Below are 17,042 nucleotides of genomic sequence, written 5' to 3'. Positions count from 1 at the left end.
AAGCAAAAATTAAACAAATACGACTTTTTTATTTCCTGCGAAAAAACTGTTCTAGGAGGCAAAAGGTCCCACCCAGAATTTTGAAATTTGACGCCGGAAAGGCAAGAAGAAATGGACCGAACTGAATGAAATTGTTCACAAATGTTGTAGAGGTAAGATGAGGGAATACGTGTTTCGTGTTTCTAACAATAACATTAAACTTTTCTAAAATGATCATGATACTCTACACAGTAATTCAGAGAAAGTCCCAAAAAATCCCGCGTCGGGTTTGGTCACTATGGCCGCCATATTGGATAGTCTATTTCCAACATCAAAAGTTTTCGTGAAAATCACAGCATTCACTTTAACTGAATATAACACAGCTTGTAAACACAGTAGTGATATGAACCATACCTCATTGAAAAGATATTTAATTAGTTGTTTTTATTGTGTAAAAAGTTTGGAAATTTACATTTTCCCGAAAGGGAAAAAATGGGAAATTCTACAAAATTACTCCGAACAGAAGTGAAAAATTGAGTTTTTGGATAGGGAGAAGAAACATAAAAACAATCCGAGACCTTTTCTAAAATAATCATGATACTTTATTCAGTAACTCAGAGAAAGTCGAAAAAAATTCCCGCGTCGGGTTTGGTCACTATGCCCGCCATATTGGATGGCCCGTTTCCAATGCCAAAAGTTTTTGAGGAGACCTGGCATTCACTTCAATTGACTATAATCCAGGTTTCAAACAAAGCAGAGATATAAACTATACCTCATTGAAAAGATATTTAACTAGTGTTCTTATTGTATGAAAATTGAGGAAATTTTCATTTTCCCTAGAGGAAAAAAAGGAAATTCCACAAACTTTCTCAAAACAGAAGGGAAAAATTTTGTTTTTGGATCGTTATTATAATACAATATTGTAGGAAGAAGAAACATAAAATATGTGCAATGTTACCTTTCTCAGTAAAACGTTAAAAATACACAACATAACTGTCTTCTAAAGCTGGGATTTTAAGCTTAGATTCACGTTAAATTCCCCTCTTGTCAAAATATAATAAAAATTTCACCTGTGCATCCAGAAGTTTTCGCTGAAGTTATCAATGGATAGGCATTTGAAAAAGCTGCAATATCTTTTACAAAACCCGATGTTGACTCTTTTGGGGAAGGGAAAAAGGGAAAAACTCTAAAATTTAAGGGATTTTTGAGAAACTTCTTTATTCTTAGCAAGTCAGATTAGTCGGAAGAATTTGACGTGTGTATAAAATCAATCAATCTATCTATCTATCTATCTATCTATCTATCTATCTATCTCTCTCTCTCTCTCTCTCTCTCTCTCTCTCTCTCTATATATATATATATATATATATATATATATATATATATATATATATATATATATGGGATGCAAATAAGCAACGAAATTTTACTTGCCCAAGAAAAAAGCTACTAGCCCACATCCCATTATAAAAATCATTTACTTACCCACCGTATAATATTAAATACTCGCCCCAGGCAAGTGTGCGGGTGGTTATTTGCATCCCTGATATATAATATACAGGGTGAGTGGTAATTCGATGCATTCCTTGCAAGGGGATATTCTACAAGTACTTTGGAACATTTTCACGTATATTAACCGGGGGTCGCAAATCAATAGTTTTTGAGTAATTTGCACATATGATTTCTTTGAAATTTGCCGACTAGCGAGAGTTGCGCGAGAAAATTTCACCCTGACCCACTTCCACAAATCGTAGAGCGATGAAATTTCACATGTCTAATCCAAATCCTTCATACCTATGCAGGTCATGTGGTAATGTACAGCTCGTAACTCTGCACCGTTACTGTGTTACAGGTCCGAACGTGAAGTAAGGTGTAGTGATCCAAAATCCATTACTGCACCTCAGAAAGCAGCGTGGCAACATCGCAGAAGTACTTGCGCGTAGGAGATGACTGACTGTTTCGGAAGCGGTGGAACTAAGATTGTGTGTGATCAAAAGAAAACGCGAACTATGACTGATTTCATACCCCAAGTCGTGCAACTGTCTGCCAACATTCGAGCAGTGAACGGGTGCATTGTTTTCCAGGGGGCGGACACATTTTGTCAGCATGCCATGTTCTGGGATTTCACAGAATCCAGCAACGGATGCGGCAGTAAGGCATAGTATATCCTGGTAATTGTGGTAACCTTCGCCTGCAAAGTGGGCCCGCGGCGGCTCAGTGGTAGAGCGTTCACCTCTGGTGCATGGGGTTCCAGGTTCAAACCCTGCTCTCGCCAAGTGAATTTTGTGGTGGACAAACACCGTGTGCGTGAGTTTCCTCGGGGTTCTCCCGTTTCCTCCCACTTTCTTCATTACACCATTTCATTTATTTCTCATCATCACCGTCGCCTTTAGCCTAGCTGGCATAACCGTGGGACGTAAAAGTCAAAAATTTCATGTCATTTCACTTCCTTCGCCTGGAAAGCAAGTAGAAATACCCCATACTGATCCCAAATTAACGTGATCATCACTTTGGTTGCTCAGAGTTGAACACGAACTTCCTTTGGTGGTGGTACGTCGCCACGCTGTCATTAGTCTGAGTAGGTTTTCCCTGGTTTTCTTCACTCCCATTAGGCGAAGGCACGGATGGTACCTTCTAGAACGCCAGGGCCAGTTCCTTCCCAAATCATAGACTCACGTAAAAGGCCGATGTGTCCCCGGACTTGAAGGTCTGAACCCTTCCTTGAGCCAATCCCTTGCATAAATACACAAATAAATAAATAAAAATAAATAAATAACAATCTAATACATCGCTTTAATAACTCAAAATTACAACCATTGCCGTACCAATTGCTACAATGACAATCTAATGTCATAAGCTCTACAAAGGTAAAAATGTAAAGCTTGGAAAGTCATAACAAAATAACACATTTATCACTGCTTGTGCTAAACAATTGTTTCTTTACATACAAATTGACGTATGTATCATTGGAAAAGTGCAGAAGTACTTGAACTTAATTTCTGTACAGAACATTATTCTTGACTCGGATATTTCTCATTCACCTTTGTTCTGAGGACGGAGGTGATTCAAAATGCACCTTAAAATAGAGTATCTCACTAACCTGTCAGATTTGGCAGATGAAACTCAGTTGACACGTATACCAATATTTTCGAAAATTCCGCTTCTAAATGTGGAGGTGGGCAATTTTAATTTCCTATTTTGTATTCATAAAATGGCCAGAGTGAGAAAACAGTTAACATATATATATGACAGAAAAATTATCCAGTTTTCTACACACAAAAAGTGAAAGAAGATGCTTCATTTTACCTTTTTAAGGAATTATTTTAAAAATACTTTGTACAGAATAGGGTTTCTTAAACATTAAAACGAACCCCCGAGACGTAATTTGGCTACGTCTTTGATGCAAAATGAGCCCTTTTGCTGAAGTTCAGCATTTAAGCTGGGACATTTAGTAACTTCTTTATGTCAAGTTTGTTACATATAAACGATAAAAACTGCTACATGGTTTTGTTTTCTTAAAATGATAGTATACCGTCGAAATGCATGCATGCCCTGACGAGAAATTGGTAGTAGGCGATTCGCAATGAATGCCTCTTCGCGTTATTCACAGACCATGGAGCATTGTGGTCAAACGATTCGTGAGCAATTCACTGCTCTTGAACAGTATGCGGAGAGCACGATGGCTCAGTAGTAGAGCGCTTACCTCACCTCTGGTGAGTGGGGTCCCTGGTTCGATCCCTGGCCAAGTGACTTTGTTGTGGACAGCATCATCTCCATGGGTTTTCTCAGGGTACTCCCGTTTCCTCCCGCATTCTTATTCCACAAATTCTTCCATCATTCATTTGCTTATTCATCGTTTCCCTTAGCCTAAAAGACATAAATGTGGGACGTTATACTGACAGATTTTTCTTCAATATGGTGATATGAGCATAACGGAGCCGACCACCAACTCAGTGTTCCTCGTGCGATAGCATTCACTTATTGAAGGATTTGCAGAGAAACAGGCAATGTGGGTCGGAAGGCGGGCACCCGTCTTCATAGAGTTTCTACCCAGCAACAAGATCAAATCTTGAGTACCATCAAAATTATTTCATGATTTGCCGACAGTTAAGTGTCATCTCGTTCCTAGGCTCGTTTCTGACTGCTCAAGGACGTCTCAAACGTGCTGGTCTTAAAGCCTATCGAGCTGTACATAAGAAGCAATTGACACACATCCATAAAATCACCCGACTAGCATTTGCTGAGACAAATATTCATCGTAACAGGGATTTCATAATATTCACAGACGAGAGTATATTTTTCTCGGCAAATGATGAACACATCCAGTGGGGCTTGCCACTGTTCACTGCTGAGGGTGGTTATGTAAGGTTATGCTTAGAGTGCAGTAGGTGAGTAGTCGGCCCCCAAATAGAGGTTAGGAACCCAAATATTTCGGCGGCCAGATTAGCGAAATATTTTCCAATAAGGATTACTGCGGTTGTGAGAAATGCATTTTAAGGCGGCATGGTAGAAGTTCAGCAAGATTACAGCTCAATTCAGGATTCCCATTTGGTTTAGAACTGGTTTCAGCAGGAATCTAATGGAAATTTTTTGAGAGGAGAGGTTACTAGAGCTCTACAAGATAATTGGCTTAAACACAAACCAGAGAGAGCTTACGAGTTGGTGAAACTAGTTCTTAAAGCATTTATTGGAACACTTCTGATAAATATAGTATCTGGAGTCATTCACGTTTGCCACGAAATTTAAAGACAGTGATTTCATACGTTTTTCCCCACTGCGAGCAACGGTTAAATGCATATTCCTATATTTAACGTGTGTTTTTCTGTTATTTCCCTGTGTAATTTTGGTTCCTTAAGAGTCGGCGGGATTCAAGTGACCTTGACAAATCGAAGATATTAGTTCTCCTTGCAGTACAAAGTGTTTCCTTATTTTGGCAACAGATGGGGTTGTTGCTGAAATGCCGTCAAAGCAAATGGCACCCCTCCTTTTCCTTCTTTTCCCCTGCATGTGGTCAAAGTTGGACAGCGCAGGAGGGGGGTGGTTACGGCTGCAAATGAGAAAGAAGAGTGAAATTCCTTGTTTTGGCTAAAAGAGAAACAGAACTGAAGAAAAAATAAAGAGGGACCAACATATCAGCCCTCAGCCCGGTGTCTAGAAAGCCACTCAAATATCTACAACGATCACAAACATACCATAGAGAATTAAAGCACTTGTCGCCTGTCTTTCTACCTATGGTAAATAACAGAATAGTGCGGGAAGAGTCTGATATAAAATGAAGAACCTGCCAATATTAAAAAAAAAAAAAAAAAAAAAAAACATACGGGAGAGTTGATATTCTAATTTATTTAGAGCCTTCGTGGTTTAAAAAACTTGGAATTGAAAGGCAGAAAACCCAGGCAAAGATCTGAAATGTACTGACAATGTGACTCTTTTTTAGTGGAATCCATTTCCTTATTTTCTTTTCAAAATATGACCACCAGATTTACCCTCTCACCTTCACATTCGATACCAGTGGCCGACAATCCTGAGTTTTTCCTATCACAACAGGAAAGGGCCGCAATGTTACATTCAGCCTTGGGGACCGGCTTAGAAGGACAGGAGGGAGCATATGCCCTGCTTGGTGTTGGTTTTTATTTGGGGAAATAGACCACTTCATTAACAATAGAATTAAAAGATGTGTCACCTTCTTCAGGAAGGTACACTCATGTCCAAAATTATTGTCGCATATCTATAAATATGTTGTAGGAATAGAATTTGATAACGAATTCATCCGGTATTTCTTATAATATTAGTATGTGTACAATCGGCAGAGACATGTATGTGGCAAATTACATGTCAAACGAGCAGTAAATAAGAACAATAAAACGAAAATAAAACTTTCGTGTCCATTAGCAACATTTTGTTTTACTCATTCTAATTTTCGTATTTATAAATATTTTCCTATGAAATTTACCACATATACATTTCCCAATTGTACACATAGTATCAGTATTAAAAGTACCCAGCAAAATCATTATTACATTATACTCTTACAAGAAGACAGTTATAGATATGCGACAATCATTTTGGACATGAGTGTACAATGACGTAACAGGTGTTTGTTTCAAACATTGAATAAGTGTTCGTATAAATTGAACTTATTTTCTAACGTCATAGAACTAAAAACTGTTGCAGAGCGACGTAAGTCCGGTGACAATACAACATTCCATTGTTACTTTCATACTTTGTAATATATTTATTTATTTTAAAAGCAAATTTTAATATTTTTTATTTTCAACTTCTTTATCCTAAAATAAATAATAGTCTTTAACCAGCCCTGGTTTCCCTGGTTGCATATCACTTTAGGATTTGGAAAATGTGTCCAACGAATAAAAAAAATGATGGAACACCTTTTAAAGACGTTCTTTTGTTAATCAATTCGCACTAAAAAGTTAAAAATAATTTTGTTTATGCAAGACTAAATAAAAAGAATGCGGCGCGTCATTTTAAGAATTTATAAAGTAACTTTAAGCCTATGTTAGAGTAGCCTACATCTTTTTTTCTTTTTCTTTTCTTTTCTTTTCTTTTCTTTTTTTTTTTTTTTTAGTCATGCATAAACAAAATTGTTTTTTACTTTTAAGTGCGACTTGATTAATGAAAGAATTTCTTTAAAATGTTTATTATCTTTTTTATTATTGTTAATGTTTCCATCCTTGGTATAGGGTGTTTATTTTGGTAAGGTACCGTATGATGCGTTTCTATACTACTAGGGTATATTAAAATTTAGTTTCCTATGCGTTACTACATACATTAAACAGCATTTTTTTTTTTTTAAGAATTACTACCAAATATAGAGTGTTTCTCCGCTAATAAGAGGGAGACAGATTGAGGGTACCAAACACCCCTACCGTTGATTGAGAAATATTTAGGTGTCGACACTGATGAGCAACATCTACATTTGAATTTGAATGTTTTATGGGCTTTAGACAATTGATTCAGACCGGGATAAATGGGGGACGGAATGTTGGAAGCAAGTAGTCCAGTCCCTAGTTTGAATGCCTGGAATGAGTAAGGACTCTTCCCTTTTGGTAAAACCTGCCAGAATTGGAAGAATATCAAAGAAACACTATCAAAGAAGCAATATCAAAATGTTCCCAATCGGGCCCCGCACCACCTAAGACCGGCCTTGATGTATATAATATGTGTGTGTTTAGTATTGTACGATGGAAGCTGATGAAAGAGCTCTATATTATTCTTGATTTTTTGACAGGTAAACAAAGAATATTTCGGGGATTAATCTACCCTAAAGATTATAATAATGTATCTTATCTTTTCTCTTGCATGTATATTCTCAGTCCTGCAGGAAGTTTCCATTTCTTTCTTAATACATAAACGAAGACTTTGGTTCGCCTTCTCCTTCACAAATCTTTGTCGAAAAGTTGACTTCCTAAATTACTTCTCATAGAAACCATCTAGAAATATACTGTACTGCTGAAACAGAAACCATCAACTAAAGAGGTCATAAATTTTGTCATTCCTCGTGTTTGAAGTTCCCGTTTTTCACAATGATTTCCTTCCTCCCGCCCCTATTAAGAAGTTCAAAGTAGGTTTTCAAAAGGACTGGCTCCCGCTGAGAAGGAAAGTGGGATGAGGAATGACTATAGTGCCATCTAGCAGTTAGATGGCCAAGTACGTGAACACGAAAAAATCTGATTTCTGTAGATTCAATGATGAAGGATATAATTTCTCATCGATTGTGTAATCGATGTATTTGGAAACAGCGAAAAAATAGTACAGTAGCGCACAAATACACAGATAGTACTCCATTCTGAAAAAAGTCCGAAGTTTTTAGCTCTTTTCCTTACTGTAAAAAAACAGAAGACTTTTACCCCTAATTTTGATCATTTTCTTATGGGAATTTGGATTATAATTATCTGTATTTATAACAAGAAAGTATCATGCACAGAGTTCAAATTGCACCCCTAAAATGAGATGCATCATATTGAGTGAGCTATTGAGACATTTTTGCGAAACAACGAAATAAAACCATGATTTCCCTAAAAAATGGTTGAGATCCCATGTTAAATTGAACACCAATATTCCGGTCGCTGTGGCTCACTCCTTCTCCCTCTTAATATCTGTTTCTTAATTCAGATTCAATAAATACGGAATATGCATATCTGTCTCTCGTGTATTTTCCACTATCAAACTACGCTATTTAATTACTTTTGAAAGTTAAAAATAACTACTTGGAAAAGTTCTTGGAAGTACTTCAAGATTTAATGAGCTTGGGACCTTTTCCCTATATGATATCATAAGATATGCGTATACTGAGCACTAATTTAGAGAATACATATAATCATCAAAACATCGAAATATGTGAAATTTAAACAAAAGTACAAAAGTTTAAAATATCAAATAAATAATTAATTTCCCTACCTACACAAGATGAAATCGCCAGAACGGAATTCAAATTACCTGGAAATGATCTAAAAGAAAAACTATTATCCAGGGAGTAATACATATATATAAACTATTCTTATTAGAGTACAAACACTTCGTCCAGTTCCTTTCCAGGTGGTAAAGTGCAAAGGACCGACGAGACGTTGCTACATTGAGTAGTATTAGAGTACCAGGGTTCAATTACCGTGTGTACGTGTTCGGGATAAGCCATATATTACTGTATGTGGTTCTTGTCCTGCAGTTCCCTAGGAGGGCTTAGGTATTCATGACAGTCCGGGGTTCGATCCTGTATGTTTTGGACGTCTCCTTTAGACTTCACTAGTAGTTCGGACTTTCTACCGAAGTCTACCAAAGCCGACCATATAACCACTGGACAGCAGGGTTCAGAGCTCGGGTCAGAACATTCTGGGAAACTGACAAAGACTGATTCTAACCGTATTCTCAATGCCGATACAATTTAATAATGCGAAAATTATTACGCATTAGGTATTTATGCTGGAAAGAAAAAATAGATTAAAATCTCTCAAACTACAAAATATAAATTAATATCATGATAATTATTTTGATAAAGGATATGCGAAATTTCACTTTTCACTTTAATAAACAACACTGAAACTGCATAAACACATATTACATTATATTTTGGCACTTCGATTTAAATAATGGATATGATAATGCGATTTAACACTTGGCCCAATTGTTCTTATTACATACGCGGAAGACGAGAATTACCGGTTGAACTTCACTACATCATACGTTTTTATTATTCTGCACTTTCACTTTTCATTCACTTTGATGTTGAAGAAAGATAATCTTTGGCGGTCCCAGGGGGATATCCTTAAGGTTGGGGGGATTAATTCCCTTACTTTCCATTTTATCTTCTTTCAGGTGGTCTTGAAGTTTTTCCATTGCGCAGCTAGCTCCTTGTCGTCAAGACGACTTTATAAGCAAATATTACGAACAAATGTTTTAAGATTTCAGTTTTTCTTTTTGAGGCAACATTTTCATTACCATCAACGCACCATATATTTAGTATTGGTTCATTGTTGCTCCATACGATTTTTAATGCGCTAAACACAATAATTAACTACATAACAAATGTACCATAGTACGCGCAGTGTTGTTCGTCTACTCATCCGGAGCTGATTGGCTGGCTCTTTTTTTCCAATCTCCTTGCTTCTACCAAGCAGAGGGGCTCGCAATGCAAACTGTTGATGTCAGAGCTAAAAATAACTATGACAACCTATAGGCAGGAATTTTTGGAGACGAAGTTTGGTCCCTGTGTTGAATAATAGCACCGTATTTGCAGAGACGAGAGGGTCCACCAAGCTTTCCGTCGCAGATGCGACGCACACATACATATTCGTTTGTTAGCTGAGAGAAAAAATCTGAAATAAACTTTTATGCAGTGGCGTAACTAAAGGCTTGGGAGCCCTCCCGCAGACAGTGTGAAGTGGGGCCCCTTCTCTACGTCTCACTTCACGATTTGGGGACCCTCAGATGGCTTGGGGCCCCCCGCAATGCGGGGTCTGCGGGGCCCTTATTTACGCCTCTGCTTTTATACGAGGTTCACTTAAAAAGTTAAAATTTTCTTCCATTAATATCGATGAGCTGGACCATATGCTTACAGTAGAAACAGCTGTATTAGAAAAGATGTAGAACGAATTTCGCCGGGAACGCAAGAAATCCGTCTTCCTACCTCACTAAGAAATTCAAGACTTCTTGCACCTCAAGCGCCATAAGTCTCGGTAGTAATTTGGAGTGAAAAAAATTTCGAGAAGGTTGCTGTATTTTCTTTGCTTTTCAGCTCCTCTGCGATTAGCAACAGCTTCATCGTTCATTACAGATAGAGAGAGTTGAATGAGCGTATGTATCAGCGCATTTAAAATCCCATAATAAGCATTTACCTCTTATCCATGAAACCACTGTCATGCCATCGGGTCGCTTTCCATCCAACGACAGCAACCAGAAGGTTCCCGTGTTCAAAGAAATTCCAGCAGTGTTAAGGGTTCGAAGTATTATCATTAACGGAGGAGTGTCGGGCGTATCTACCAGCGCTCTTCGTGCTTGAAAGGCCATGTAGGCCATGTTGGTTAACCTGATCTCCACAAGCTGGACAGCGATGAGGCTCAAAAACAGCTAAACCTAAACGTAAGGCAACAGCAATTCGAAAGCTTTCAATTTACAAGTGATGGCGTAAAGGCGGGGAAGATATCGCAATCAATCAATGCTTCGGGAGATGAGGCAGCAACGAGCCTGCCTTTATCTTCCGGAACAACAAGAGATTGTAACAGATGCTTATGTAAGTGAGATGCAATTGGTGTATACTGATGACTGATAACGTCTTTTGCTAATTTCTGGGAAGTTTGTGTCTGCTAAGCTTGCCCACCTGTTAGAACGTTCTTGAACTGAACCATCTGGGTCCAAAAAATAACCTTGTGGAAGGAGAGCCTCGACTAAAGGAAGAAATCCGTGGTAAGACGCTAAGAATGTAGGAATCGTCATACCTACAGCCCGTCGAATACAGAAACCACCCAAGCCAACAGGTAAACATGCTTGCATCCAAGTGTCGTCATTTAAGTAGCAGTTCAGAAGTGATTCAAGGCCAGTTTCCAGGACAGTATAAATTTTTCCAGCAAAGAAGTCTCATGCCAAGATGGAAAGCATTGTAAAATATAAGTTAAGCAAGGGATTGATAAAGACACCCGTAAAAACACAAATGAAGATCAGTCAATCAACCATCATTAGAATTAAACAAAAACTATTCATATTGAGACAAAAAAAAAAAAAAAAAAACGCCTAATGCTCCATTATATAATAGCAATGAAACAACAACGGTAAAGACAGGCTGTAGGTAATTATACAAAAAGCTTGTAAAATCAAATGGTAAAAAATTCATCATGGAGATGAAATATATATATATGTCCCCTATGATCCCAGTTAGATTCCCTGCAGATAGTTCTGAAATAGCACTTCTCGAATGAATTTCCCTGCAGACTGCAAAGTGAAGCGAAAAAAAGAGTCAGATTCTTGATCTGGCAAGCATTTGATCAAGATGAAGGCAGTACTGTACCTGTGGCCATGAAGAATATTTTTGTATGGGATAATTATTTAAATGATATCTTAAAGGGCCCTTTCTCCGATTTGTAAAGTCAAATGTTGATAGACACAAATTACCATTTTGGCCGGATTCGGCACCCAACAGACCATCTTATCAGTTAGACCAAAACTTTGATTTTGTGTTATGGGAAGACAATTTGCAAATGTGCTTCACTGCAGGCTAAATGAGAAATTCCGCTTTTCAAGCTGGAGTATACAAAATGCATCGAAGCAGGGTTGTTGGAATTTTCCTCAGCCCAAAATTCCCATTGTTTTTTTTGGGGGGGAGGGGTAAAACCCACATTAAAAAACAATAAAACTCAAAAAGTTCACTTCAGAAAATATACTTCAAAACATGGATTGAAATAATAACCTTAATGTGATCATGATTACTTCTTTAATCGTACTTATTAGTATGTATCTAGTTTTAGAATTGGCTTCAAATGTGTGTTTATCACCAGAACAGAGTACCACTGAAAACATAAAAGGTTTTGGGAATCATGCATATCGAATTTTGTTTGTACTCCATCAAATATAGTGTAACAGTGTTCAACTGTAATTTTTATATAAAAATGAAAACAAATAACATTATTATTTAGTTTTAATAACTGTATGTTAAAACTATTTTGTTTATTACAAACTAAATACAACTATTATTTAAAACGTAGGCCTAGTTCACAGGAAACCAAAACAACACGATACGTAATCAAATGAGTTGAGTTAGTTCCTCTAGTTGCTGCCTTAACTTAGATTTTAGGAATGTTGTTTTTCTGGCAACACTGAAAATTCATCAACTTCTTATCTTCTGCTGTAGAATAACATTATCTATGATTGTGATAAGTTGTATTTCATTATCTCCTTTCACTTACGAAAAACAAGCGAAAAAATGGTAAATTTTGTATGTTTTTAGTAAGGCAGGCTCTTAAAAAGCTATCCTAAGGGAGAAAGGGGTTCAAAATTCATGCCAAAAAATATAATATCTTTCGGAGTTTTTATTTCAATACTTTCATTGATATGCGTATCGTAAGGGAGAGAGGAATGTCAAGTAATTTCCATGAACCTAATTATTTCCGTGCAAAGAACACGCATTTTAGCTAGTATGGAATAAGAAGTAATGCGTCTACATTTCCTTTGCTTTTGTAGTAAGCCTATACTTCTGTATTAATATAAAACTTGCGTATTAATATAAACAGACAATAAAATGTCTTTCAGTTAATTACAAATTGTGAACGTTTCAGTTGAAAAAGTAAATTACTCAAGATGTACACTCATGTCCAAAATGATTGTTGCATATCTATCACGGTCTTTTTGTGAGAATATAATTTGATAATGATTTTGCAGGGTACCTTTAATACTGATACTAGATGTATAACCGGGAAATGTATACTTGTGGTAAATTTCAGAGGAAAAGAATTATAAATACGAAAATTAGAATGAGTAAAACAAAATGTTCCTAAATAGACAAGAAAGATTTATTTTCGTTTTATTGTTCTTATTTACTGCTCTTTTGACATGAAATTTACCACATACATGTCTTTTCCGATTATACACATGCTAATATTATAAGAAATACCGGGCGAATTCGTTATCAAATTATATTCCTACAACAACATATTTATAGACGCGACAATAATTTTGGACATGAGTGTATCTCTGTCTTCTCAACTCTAACGGCAATCGTGAAACTTCCTATCGTGATGGAATATGTGAAGCATAGTGTAATTATTGTATGTCACAGAAACCCCTCAATCGTGAAATGTATTGTAAGAAAGCAAATTGGCAACTGAAAATTAGGGGGGGGGGGGAATAAATTTCCAACATTTCAGTTCTTTTAAAAAAAAAAGTACTTTTTTTATTCCTTTTAGAAAAACGACATCCATTCAATAGAACCATTTTTATCTCTGCTTCCTGAACTTGAAGTACTATCGCAGTATTTGCCTGGCGTGCTTTGAGGAAAATTAAAATAATAGTCACGATGGATAGCTCAAGGATTTGAATCTAGATTTCTGAATAGAATTACATTTCTGGGCTTTTGACATCTATTGCCATGTTAGCCCGTCACGTATGAGGATGACGTCCCTAGCCGATCACACTATCCGAGGAAAGGATAGGAACAAAGAATTGGGGTCTGCCTGGGATGTGTATGTTAGGTACCATCCCGGCATTTCCCCGGTGTGAATGAGGAAACCCCAGGGAAATCTCACTTAGGATGGCTGTCCTGAAAAAGTTTTTACACTTCCGAACGAGTGTCCCCATCGGAAAATACAAGCGATGTACTTTACGGATTTTGCGACATTTTTCTTTCTTTGTTATTTTTAAATTTAGTTTAGTTTCTCATGATTATGCACTAGGGCTAAGGAGATGGATGATGAGATGAATGATGATTGTGGCATGACAAAAGTGGGAGGAAACGGAGGAGACCTGAGAGAAACTATGCACACGGTACTTGTCAACTATAAAGCACACTTGGTGGAAGCTGGTATCGAACTAGGAACCCGCACCAGAGGTGAATCACTGCGGCCTCAAGAATTATTTCATAGTTTTATGTGTACAATAGAACATGAATTCTCATATGGTATTTTAAGTAGGAATATGGCTTATATATATATATATATATATATATATATATATATATATATATATATATATATATATATATATATATATATATATATATATATATATATATATGCAAAATTTAATAAAACTCAGTTTTGCCCAATACAACCTACTGGGCTGGGCTTTTTACTAAAAAACCTGGGTTTTTCACAACCCTGTATCGAAGTGACACTCAAACGTCTGTGGACTCGCATTTCTAATCTGTTCAATCTGGGAAAAACAGTTGTTTACACACTTCAAGCGCGATGTGCGACTGGTTAATTAGCAAGGTGTAGATGCACTAGTATAATTAATGTAAAACGTATGTAATAGTGTTTTGCACAAATCCTCATTCCTGTTATTTTTCTTCTTACCGTTTTCCGTTTACTGGCATTCTCCGTTTGGGAAAGAAATACTGACTCATCCTTTAATTCAAGTCTATGGTCCAGAGAGTTGGTACACAGGATGAAAACAATTGAGAGGCAATGTACTGAATATGGCGCCCGTGGGACTCGCCGAACATGTTGAGAGTGTTCAAAAGTATACATTACTCAACTGTGTAATCACACCGGATGATCACACAAGCAGGTGTCCGGGTAGATAGCAGATTCTACAAATGCAGAATATTTGTCTGGATATGCTGTTCCACGTTGTCACATAGTTGTCCGAGCCTACTTTTAGCTCCATTCTACCATCACTCTCCGTTCCTGATTGGACTACTGCCCAAAGACGTAACAGGTTACAGTAGATGATATATACCAAATAGAGCATGAGCATGCTTCGTTCCTTTATAATAGGTAATCCTACTAAGAATGCAGTGACCTTCCCTTTCCAATCCCAACTTGTACATTAATTTGAACAATATTGTTTTTCTTTGCTTTAATAAGAATTTATAATTAGAGATTGAAGTGCACTAATGCAGTTCGTCTTTCTTTTCAGTTCATCGCCACTGCTGTTACATATCCATTTCAGGTTGTGTCAAACTGCATGACAGTGACAGATTCAGGGTGAGTATACTGCTTGTATTACTTGTCTTCAATACATAGAGGACTAGCAGCGTTCACCCCGCTTCGCTGCGGTCACCCCGGAACGCAATAAACTTTGTTACTTAGATAATTTTTACTTTTTCGCTTTCAAGTGATATGATAAAAACCATAGAAGATTGCAGTAAATGTTAACATTATATCGCCTGTCATTTATGTTAACCCGCCCCGCTTCGCTGCGGTCACCCCCGAACGCAATAAACTTTGTTACTTAGATAATTTTTACTTTTTCGCTTTCAAGTGATTTATAGCGCCTGTCAGTTATGTTAACCCGCCGAGTCACAGGGTCATGCGGGTTGCATATAAATACGTTTATTTTTATACCTATGATGAACTAATAACAAAGGATTTGTACGTATGGACACCTGAATGGTCAATTATCTCAAGACACTGGTAATTGAAAATTAAAGTGATATGATAAAAACCATCTAGGGTCCACATCCTAACAACCCCCCAAAAATGAAAGAAATCGGTTCAGCCGTATTAGCGTGATGAGCGGACAAAGGATTTTTTTTACGTATTGACACCTGATTGGTCAATTATCTCAAGACACTGGTAATTGAAAATTAAAGTGATATGATAAAAACCATCTAGGGTCCAAATCCTAACAACCCCCCAAAAATGAAAGAAATCGGTTCAGCCGTATTAGCGTGATGAGCGGACAAAGGATTTTGTGCGTTCTCTTTTATATATATAGATTGCGTTCGAATATAAAGAAGTGTTGTACGAGCCTATATTCATGATACGAATCTCAGAGTGGGGGTTACAGAAATGAAATAAATTTGACCTTGTACTAGCTGAACCTGCACTGTCTACTCAGCGTATCGTTCTCTTATGACCGTGAATCTCCTTCCCACTGTACATGTCTCCTTACTCACACAAGTAGAGGATAGGAGAGCTCCCTCGGGGCTGAGCGGTTAGCGTACTCGCCTTTGGCGTGGGAGACCCGGGTTCAAATCCCAGCGGGAGCTCATGTGGTTCGGATTCCACGTTAATCAGTAGGTTTACGTCTCATATAGCCTTGCTGCTGAACGGGACGTTAAACTCACAATCAACTCAACTCAAGTAAAGGAGAGGAGATTCACAAAGGAAGTGAATTGCTATGTATAGATGGTGAAGTGAGTTTGTAGCAAATTTGTAGAAGTAACACGATGTCAAGTAGAAATATTTTTTTCCTAATAAATCCATATCCATCCAAGTACGCCTCATTGCGTCTCTTAAGGCCTTTCAAGTTGCCAGCATGCAATAGGTTTTGCCATTCAGATTTAAGCAAAGCGCCTGCCTGCAATGCCCTCAACCCGCCATACGTAACATCTCTACTGGTTGCCTAACACCGTAGTTTCGGCTTGCAACAATGTTAATCTTATGAGCTCAAAACAGCCCCTGAAATGTTGAATAGAACAGTAACGACGCGGTTTTTGAAAATTTGAATGAGAACTGGACAATCTTCATAAAATTTGGAATCGACCAGTGAAAACGCCACGTTCCTAACACTTGTGGATTTCGAGATCTGATTGTCGAAAGGACTACGGACAAACATATAAACCTAGCATTTGAATATATAGACTAGCTGAACATACGCTCTCTACACAGCGCATCATTCACAATTGAGCATGTATCTTGTTGTCATTCCTAACAACATCTGTACATCTCCCCTTATAGACTCAAGTTAAGGACATTTGATAAAAATCGGCAAAGGGTACCATAAAGGGAGATTTTCTTGATTATTTTTTCAATATCTTGCACCATTTGCAAGATTGAACCTACTTGAGCCTACCGGTTGGAGTTCCTAATTGATGTATGATCAGAGTTTTCTTTTTTTCTTGCATGCAGTATGTAATAAGCAAATACGCTACACACACAATTAATTATAAGGTCAGT

The 17,042-nt window shown here is 37.3% G+C and overlaps 1 protein-coding gene across 1 annotated transcript in view; it reads left to right on the top strand.

Moving 5' to 3' along the window:
- Positions 1-17,042, top strand: part of LOC145662762 (mitochondrial carrier homolog 2-like) — a 217,171-nt gene that overhangs the window by 175,089 nt on the left and 25,040 nt on the right. The window contains exon 5 of the mRNA XM_081728633.1: positions 15,058-15,125. Coding sequence (XP_081584759.1) covers positions 15,058-15,125 — 68 coding nt within the window. The remainder of the gene's footprint in view (positions 1-15,057; positions 15,126-17,042) is intronic.

The sequence above is a fragment of the Thermobia domestica genome, chromosome 10 (genome assembly GCF_964235325.1).
Source record: "Thermobia domestica chromosome 10, izTheDome1.hap1.1, whole genome shotgun sequence".
Taxonomy (NCBI): Eukaryota; Metazoa; Arthropoda; class Insecta; order Zygentoma; family Lepismatidae; genus Thermobia; species Thermobia domestica.
The sequence above is the reverse complement of the archived record's forward strand: the minus strand, read 5'-3'. Positions and strand labels throughout refer to the sequence as shown.